Source organism: Culex quinquefasciatus, chromosome 3, assembly GCF_015732765.1.
Source record: "Culex quinquefasciatus strain JHB chromosome 3, VPISU_Cqui_1.0_pri_paternal, whole genome shotgun sequence".
Taxonomy (NCBI): domain Eukaryota; kingdom Metazoa; phylum Arthropoda; class Insecta; order Diptera; family Culicidae; genus Culex; species Culex quinquefasciatus.
This window is the reverse complement of record NC_051863.1, coordinates 151530953-151539933: the sequence shown is the minus strand read 5'-3', so window position 1 is coordinate 151539933 and position 8981 is coordinate 151530953. Positions and strand designations below refer to the sequence as shown.

Genomic DNA, 8981 nt, shown 5'->3' with positions numbered 1-8981 from the left:
AAACCATTTGTACCAGCTTTGTTTATTAATTTCCAAATTTACTAACTTCCTAATTTCCTAGTTTCCAAATATCCTTATTTCCTGATTTCCTAATTTACATATTTCCAAATTTCTTAACTTCTCAACTTCCTATACTCCTAATTTCCTAGTTTCCTAATTTCCTGATTTCCTTATTTCCTAACTTCTTAATTTCCTAACTTCCTAACTTCTTAATTTCCAGATTTCCTAGTTTCCTGATATCCTAATTTCCCAATTTTCTAACTTACACACTTCCTAATATCCTAATTTCCTAACTTCCTAATTTCCTAGTTTCCTAATTTAAAAATTTCCTAACTTCCTAATTTCCTCATTTCCAAATTTCCTAACTTCCTAACATCCTAATTTCCTTTCATATTAATTTCGTAATTTCTTAATTTCCTAATTTCTTAATTTCCTTGTTTCCTTGTATCATAATTTCTTAATTTTATTATTTTCTATATTTTACTAATTTGCTAATATCATAATTTCCAAATTTCCTAATTCCCTGGTTTCCTAATTTCCTAATTTTTTTATTTCCTTATTTGATTACGTTATTTTTTGATTTCCTTATTTCACAATAACATTTTTTTTAATTTTAGTTTTTCTGGTTTCAAAATTTAAGACTTCCTAATTTTTTGTTTTTTTTTTTAAAGAAATTTTCAATTATTGATTTCTTAATTTTGTTCATAATTGTTGTTAAAAGTTTTTTGAATAAACATTTTGAATCTATTTAATTCCGATTTAATTTGAACTTTTGAATATTTTTAATCTTTTTATTTTTTCCTCGAAAGAACCTCAAGCGCGCACACCGACAATCGCGCTCATACCGAACTGTCAACATTTCTTGGGGGGGGTCACGAAAAGAACACGCAACATTTCTTGACCGCGTTCCTTCCGATCAGCATACCGTACTTTAAGGCTAATATGCAGATCGGAAGGAAAGGGGTCAAGAAACATCTTTACGAACAGCAGAACAAAAGAGAGGGAGCGATATCTTGGGGCTTTTCTTCACGCTCTCTGACTTGTTTGCGCTGCCGTAGCAGCCCGTTTGATTTTTTTCTTGACCGGTTCCTTCCGAAGTGCGTATACCGTTGAAACGAAAACTTAACACGTAGCCTTACGTGTGGGACTTTTACATTGCGTTTTTCAGTTTGCTGTTTTTTTTATATATAGGACATTTTTGCCAGCATTGATTTTATTTTCTAATTTCAATGCAAAAAAAAAACAAGAAAACATTTTACCAATAGATCTACAGTCACTATGGTCTCTTCGGAACGAAGCAGGGTCGTGAAATTGAATTTTTCAAAATTGATTAAACAATCAATTTTAACCCTTTGTGGTCGTACAAAGTGTAATTCTGCTAATATGTTTTAGTCCTTTTTTAATAAAAAAAAACTCTAGAAATTTATTTTTCACAAATCTTATCCAAAACAGGACCATTCACCTTATCGCCTGCGAACGTGCTCCACTTACTACAATCAGGTGGTGTGAACGCAACCCTTTTCACTGACAGAGCGCAACCAAATCATAACAACAACAAACTCGAATCAGCACGTGCAGCTCTGTTCGCGAGCGAAAATCGTTGAAATTTCTGGAAAACTAACTTATTTCACGGATATCCTTGTAATGCCAAGCTGAAATGGCACAGAAAACGGACCAGAAGTTTGCCGATCTCGGCCTCAAACCATGGATAACGAAACAGTTGGAGAAGCTGGGTCTTCGCCGTCCCACGCCCATCCAGCAGGCCTGTATACCGCGCATTCTGAACGGCGAGGACTGCATCGGAGCGGCCAAAACGGGTTCGGGAAAGACGTTCGCCTTTGCGCTTCCCATCCTGCAGCGGCTGAGCGAGGAACCGACGAGCAATTTCGCGCTCATCCTGACTCCAACGCACGAGCTGGCCTACCAGATAGCGGAACAGTTTTCGGTGGCCGGTCAACCGATGGGGGTGAAGGTTTGCGTGGTCACCGGCGGGACGGACCAGCTGCTGGAGGCGCAACGGTTACAGGCGCGGCCGCACATTGTGGTGGCGATGCCGGGGCGGTTGGCGGCCCATTTGACTGGGTGCAACACGTACTCGTTCCGGGCGCTGCAGTTTCTGGTGGTGGACGAGGCGGACCGGGTGTTGAGCGGGAGTTTCGACGAGGATTTGGAGGCGATTAGGCGGTTTCTGCCGGAGAAGCGACAGAATTTGTTCTTTTCGGCGACTTTGAAGGAGTTTATGAGGGAGAGTAGCGTGTTTCCGATTCCGGGGGGTGCGTTTGAGTGGTCGGAGGAGAGTGAGGTGGCCACGGTGGAGACGCTGGACCAGAGGTACATTTTGTGTGCGGACTATGATCGGGACATGGTGCTGATTGAAACGCTGAGGAAGTTTAAGGAGGAGAAGGAGGATGCGAATGTGATCATTTTTACAAATTCGAAGAAGGATTGCCAGGTTTTGTCGTTGACGTTGAACAAGATCGGGTTCGATAACGTTTGCTTGCATGGGTTTCTGCGGCAGAAGGAACGAGTGGCGGCGTTGAATCGGTTCAAATCGAAGCACGTGAGAATCTTGATTGCCACGGATGTGGCAAGTCGTGGCTTGGACATCCCGAATGTTCAGCTAGTGTTGAACCACCGATTGCCCAAGGTTCCAAACGAGTACATTCACCGGGTCGGTCGCACGGCACGAGCTGGTCGGAAAGGTTGCGATTTCGATCTTCCGATTCCCGCGCGATCTGGAATTTTTGGGGAAATTGAAGCGCTTATCAACACGAAGCTAACGGAACATCCGGTGGACCAGCGCCTCGTCGAGCGTATCTTTATGCAGGTCAGCGTGGCCCGGCGCGAAGCGGAAATGAACCTGGACAACAAGGACTTTGACGAGCGGGCACAACTACCGGCGCAAGAAGTGGCTCGAGCAGGGCCTGGATCCGGACGAGATGGACGCCAAGTGGAAGCGCGAACAGGAGCAGCGGAAGGTTGAGCGGAAGGAGCGTCTGCGGAGGGAGAACGAGATGCGGAAAGAACACGGCGAAAGGCTCGGGTTCGTGGTGAAAGATGACCGGTTCAAGGATGCGGTTGAGAGTAAAAAGTTTAAGAAGCGAAAGTTTGTCGAGACGGAAAAGCTGGACGAGTTGGTGCAGAAGAAGAAAGTGGATGGGATGGTTGTTAAAAAGGGTAAACTGAAGAATGTTAAGAAATAAAGTTGGAACTGTTTCTCACAGCGAATTTATTGCTCTCTAGCAGAATGACTCCCCTTCGTCGTACAGATTGTGCTTGATTTCCAGCATCTCTTCTGTGGACGCGAACCGCGGGTTGGAATCCTCAATCGCCTCAACGTACACTTCCTGTTCCGAGCCGGACTGCTCCCCGTAACGGCTTTGCTTCATCGCTAGCAGTTCTTCCGTCGTTACAATCTTCGGATTACAGCGGAGCAGCTCGGGTTCGGAAATTCGTAGCAAACTTGTCTTGCTGTGGCGTTTGGAGCGACGACGCTTCTGGCTAAGAACCTGCTGCTTGACCAGCAGGGCGTCGAACAGTTTCGCCTTGCGGAACAGCGTTTCCCACTCCCGGATCATCTCCTGGTTCACAATCAGCACCGGATTGGGCTGACGGTTTGCGGTGAACCAGCGAACTGCGTGCGATTTAAGATTTTTGAAATTTACGTTGATGTACCCCAAAAACACGACAAAGCCGAAAAAGGCCAGCAGGGAAACGGCCAGCGAGGTGGCGGATTGTTCTTCGCAGAAATCTTGCCGCTTTCGGGTGGCCTCCAGCAGGGTGTTCATCTGGGTGAAGGACGAGTTGATTTCGACCAGGCCGGATAGGAAGGCCGTGAGGGCTTCGTGGAACAGGGTTTCCATTTTCGAGGTTGCTTCGAAGGAAGTGGCCATTTTTTTTGAGCGGCGAGAAAAGCCTTTACGTCCGGAATTTGGAAATTTTAAAACGAAAGTGACAAGTTGACGTTGGTGGAGGGCACGGATTGCTGCGATTTGCTACGAGAGCCTTCCATGATGTGATATCTCGATGAAAGCATTTTGATAAACATTCAATAGACTGTACTGTATCTTAAACCATTAAAGTGTTTTTGTATTTTCTCGTTTGATGGAATATTCTAGTTCCCACACAAGCAAGAAAGCATCCCCTTGCAGCTGTCTCCCGGAACAAGGGGACAACAACAACGACAGCCACCCAGCAGCATCCGCACCCAAGCAGAGAGCGCTTACTTCTTGACGGCCTGTCCGACCTTGGCCTTCTTGGTTCCGCGCACCTTCTTCATACGGTTCTTGCGTTCCTTGCGCTGCTTGCGGGTCATCTTCTTCTTCTCGTACAGTCCGTGGCGGCCCAGTCGGTGCTTGGGTTCGAACTTCTTGGCATTGTCCAGGGTGTCGTAGATGAGCCCGAAGCCGGTCGACTTGCCGCCGCCAAAGTTGTTCTTGAAGCCGAACACGAACACCACATCCGGGGTGACCTTGTACATGGCGGCCAGCTTGTCGCGGATCTCCTTCTTCGAGACCGAGGCCAGACCCGGGTGCAGCACGTCGCAGATCATCTGCTTGCGGCACAGCAGCCGGTTGGTCATGAAACGGCGGGTACGAATCGTCGCGGTCGACATCTTGGCGGTCCTGAAATCAAATCAGCAAAAACACAAAGCCGGAAGTTAGTCCCGAAACAAATCCAATCGATTCCAACTTTCAAAACACTGCGGGTAAACAAAGCTGCCCCCAGGAAGTCATAACCTCACTTTTCCCCGTTCCTCAAAGTGTGCCCTTTTCCGGCGCTAAAATCACCCAACCCGCAAACGATTTCCACCGAATTCACACCCCGCCGGAAGCAGCGCGCTCTAATCTACCCAAACAGCACAAATTCACCGCAAATTGGCCAAAATAACCACCTTTTTAGCAGACAGAGGAAAAAATCCACACGTCCTGGCACGGCACTTTAGCGTAAAAGAAACGGCATGTAGAAAAGTGACAGCTGGCGCACGCGTCAGGTTGGCAGCGCTGCGGGAGCGTGTGTGAGCGAGGCGTGTGGGATTTTTTACAGCAGGGATATCGTGCGAGAGTCGAGAAGAGCATAACTGCAGGCGCATCAAGTGAGGGGCAAGTTGCATAGATCGCAAGATTTGTTTTTTCAAAATAACCCGAATTTATTTGTCCAGTTATCGTTCACCTCCTTGAGAAGAAGAAACCGTAAACAATTCTCTGAGATTTCGGTCATTCGATTTTTTTTGTGATTTTTTAATCCGGCTAAATCTTTGGTATGCCCAAAAAAGCCATTTTGCATCATTAATTTGTTCATATAATTTTCCGTACAAATTTGGCAGCTGCCCATACAAAAATGAAATATGAACAAAATCTGTTTCTTTTGAAGGAACTTTTTGATCGATTTGGTGTCTTCGGCAAAGTTTTAGGTATGGATAAGGACTACACTGGAAAAAATGATACACGATAAAAAAAATGGTAATTTTAATTTTACTTTTTGTCACTAATAGCAAAAAACACATTTTTTTTTTTATTTTTTGATATGTTTTAGGGGACATAAATTTCCATAAAATGCAAAAAATCTTTGACCGAGTTATGAATTTTGAATCAATACTTGTTTTTACAAAAAAAGAAATATTGGTCGCAACATTTTCTCAACTTGATTTTTCGATGTAAAATCAAATTTGCAGTCAAAACGTACTTTAGTGAAATTTTGATAAAGTGCACTGTTTTCAAGTTTTTTTTGAAAATAGTCGCAGCTTTTCATTTTTTTAAATTAGTGCTCATGTTTGCCCACTATTGAAAAAAAAGAGTTTTGAGAACCTGAGAAAAATCCCTATATTTTTTCGCTTTTTTAAACTTTGTTGATACGACCTTTAGTTGCTGAGATATTGCCATGCAAAGATTTAAAAACAGGAAAATTTATGTTTTCTAAGTCTCACCCGAAAACCCTTCATTTTCTAATGTCGATGTATTACCAATAATGGTCCGATTTTCAATGTTAAATATAAAACATTCGTGAAATTTTCCGATCTTTTCGAAAACAATATTTTTTTATTTTTTTAAATCATGACTAACATTTTAAATGGGCGTAATATTGAATTTGTAGCCCTTTTGAAATGTTATTCTTGATTTTAAAAAATGAAAAAATATTGTTTTCCAAAATATCTGGCACTAATTTTAAAAAATGAATAACTGCGACTATTTTCAAAAAAGTTACCTGAAAATGGCTATAACTTGAAAACGGTGCACTTTATCAAAATTTCACAAAAGTAATTTTTGATTGCTAATTTGATTTTACATCGAAAATTTTTTTTTGCAGAAACCATTATTGGTTCAAAAAATCATAACTCGGTCAAAGACAAGGGGTAGGACAGAGAGTAATATTGAGAAAGTTTGAATAATTTTGAGTAACATTGAGCCACTCAAAGTTTTTCAATCCTTCCAAACGACGTAACGAACTTTGACACTGACATTTGGCTCCAGAGAGAGACGACTGATTTTGACAGACACAAAACTAAGCCCAAATAGAAACACGTGGAGCGGAAAAAATGATCCCGTTCCCGTTTTATTTCTTGCAGCTATTTACGGCGTCGATTCTACCCAAGGCTGTATATCATGGAATCTACCTCTTGCAGGACCAGATCCTTAGAAAAATCCGGAATCGGAATGTAATATTGTGTTTTGGGTGTTTTGCGCCGAGCAGTTTCATGACGTCTCCGGATTGTCATCCGGAGGAGGATGATCTGAAGGTGTGTGGGGTGCTGGTGGACATGGTAGAGATCACGTTCCGCTGCGTGACAAAAAAAGCTCTTCGAAATCCGTATAGCCGTAACGATCGTCCAAATTATGAAAATCCTCGAACGAAGGTACCAGAACGAGGAGGACTCGGTGGACATCGGCGCCTTTCAAAACTGTTCACCCAAGCCTTTTTTTCGGCGCATAGAACGGACCAAAGGCATCTAAACCGACCGCATTAAAAAAAAACTAAACAAAAAGCAGAAATAAAAACTTTTATTTATTGGTTTTGTTTGACTCTTTTGACAATAGCTGATTTCTCGCAAGTACCGGCAGGACATAACCGGAAATCGACTGCTGGAGGCTTGGATGAGACCAGGAAGACGAGAACGTCATCACCTGACTTGATGGACTTTAGATGATCCTCGGAGGACTTGTCGGAACGACGAAAGATGTTCTCCTTGATCTCGCTGAACTCCCTAGCAATGTGAGCGGTGTGGCAATCCAGCACGGGGTATCCGTTGGAGATTTGACCGGGGTGGTTCAGCACGATGACCTGAGCGGTGATTCTTTGAGTCATCGGGACATATCCACGACGTAGTTCCTTTACGGGCACGTTCTTGACGTTGTCTTGGGGCACAGCCTCCGGCAGGGCTTCTTGGAGCATTTGACGGACATCACATCAGTGGTCAGGTCAGGTCAAGATGCAATCCATTGTCTCAAACAGGCACTTCCTCTTGCGCTCGATGAGCCATCCCATAAACTAGTACATCTTGGTGGACGGTTCCATCTTGTTGTGTTGAGCAGGGCGAGCAGGGAATCCTCTCGGGTCTGTCTGTTGCTGGAGACATTTGGGATATAATGGGCCGGAAAAGTGCGGTAAATCCGGCGGGCTGAGCGCTGCTTAAGTACTCTGGCACAAGGTCAGCAGCATCCACAGGCGTGCACGGGATGCCAGCTATGCCACAACATCGAGAATTGCTACGTGCCGCGGGAGATTCCTTGCGGCAACATCCGGATTGAAATCCGGAACAGACCATTCCGCAGCAAATACATTGGCCAATTTTGGGAAGTTTAACAGTGTCTTGTTGTGAAATTATTTCAAACTTTTTGTACGCTCGCCTGTCAAAATATGTATATTCACAAATTCCGTAACCTGTTGCAAAATCGTTCAAGAGGGATATTGAGTAACTTTGAGCCACATTGAGTAATTTTGAGAAAATGAGTCACTCAGTTTCTCACTGTCTTACCCCTTGGTCAAAGATGTTTTGCACTTTCTGCAAATTTCTGAAAAGTTGGCATTTTATGTCCCCTAAAACATATCAGTCAATTAAAGTGTGTTTTACAATCAAGTTTTGACAAAAGTGCAAAAATGGTGACACCAACTGTTCAAACGTCACTTTTTAGTTTGACTTCGGTTTGACACCAACCAAACGGGGTACAAACTAAAAAAGTGTCAAACGAAAAAGTGACCAACCACCGGGGGTTGAGTGTACCATTTTTTTTACCTTGTATCATTTTTTTCCAGTGTAGTCCTTATCCATATTTACAACTTTGCCGAAGACACCAAATCGATCAAAAAATACCTTCAAAAGAAACAGATTTTTGAATTTTTGTATGAACAGCTGCCAAATTTGTATGGAAAATTATATGGACAAACTGATGATGCAAAATGGCTCCTTTGGGCATACCAAAGGCACCAAAAAAGTTTCAGTCGGATTAAAAAATACAAGAAAAAACGAATGACCGAAGTCTTAGAAAACTGCTTAGTTGGACTCACAATCCAAAGGTCGTCAGTTCGAATCCCGGGTGGATGAAAGCTTAAGTGTAAAAAGAGGTTTGCCGTTTCCTCGACAATCAAGCCTTCGGGCACCAAGTTTCAAGTAGGAATCTCGCAATCGAGAACGCCAAGGCAATGCTGTAAACTGTACAGCAAACAATTTATTCATTATTTATCTAGAAAAATCAGGCATCGGATCCAGACTGTTAATATAGTTAATAAATTTAATTTCTGAATAAATCCCACAATTTCAAAAACTCATTTAAAACCTTGGTTAAAACTATGTTTATATTGAATATCAGGTGATTTGCATCCTTCTACAAAATGGTTTTATGTATTGTTTTGCATATGGGTCATTCCATCTCAACTGTGCACGAAAAAGTCCAAATTTGAAAATTACCCTCTCCGATCCTGCTCAAATTTGGCAGGGCTGTTGATACTATCAAAACATACAAGAATCCCGAATTTCATCCAAATCG

At 42.9% G+C, this 8981-nt stretch overlaps 2 protein-coding genes and 1 pseudogene across 3 annotated transcripts; 1 reads left to right on the top strand and 2 right to left on the bottom strand.

Moving 5' to 3' along the window:
- Positions 1-1525: 1525 nt before the first annotated feature.
- On the top strand, positions 1526-3228 carry LOC6041333 (probable ATP-dependent RNA helicase Dbp45A). The gene is given in 4 exon segments (XM_001850558.2): positions 1526-2703; positions 2705-2748; positions 2751-2889; positions 2891-3228. Coding segments are annotated over 4 exon segments (1542 nt in total). The 5' UTR covers positions 1526-1657; the 3' UTR covers positions 3204-3228.
- An 824-nt stretch (positions 3229-4052) lies between these two features.
- Positions 4053-5016, bottom strand: LOC6041332 (40S ribosomal protein S24). Of its 2 annotated transcripts, none has more exons than XM_001850557.2 (2): positions 4895-5016; positions 4053-4625 (listed from the first exon to the last, which is right to left on the bottom strand). In XM_001850557.2, the coding sequence occupies exon 2, from the start codon at positions 4613-4615 to the stop codon at positions 4223-4225; it is 393 nt and encodes a 130-aa protein (XP_001850609.1). In that variant the 5' UTR covers positions 4616-4625; positions 4895-5016; the 3' UTR covers positions 4053-4222. The 2 variants fall into 2 exon arrangements, with proteins under 2 accessions (XP_001850609.1, XP_038118376.1); XM_038262448.1 differs by having other exon boundaries at positions 4892-4973.
- Positions 5017-7002: 1986 nt separating this feature from the next.
- LOC119769302 lies at positions 7003-7512 on the bottom strand (annotated as a pseudogene).
- Between the last annotated feature and the right edge of the window lie 1469 nt (positions 7513-8981).

Bases quoted from the DNA above. Each gene is read 5' to 3' on its own strand.
- LOC6041332 (XM_001850557.2), bottom strand. From the start codon at position 4,615: ATGTCGACCGCGACGATTCGTACCCGCCGTTTCATGACCAACCGGCTG.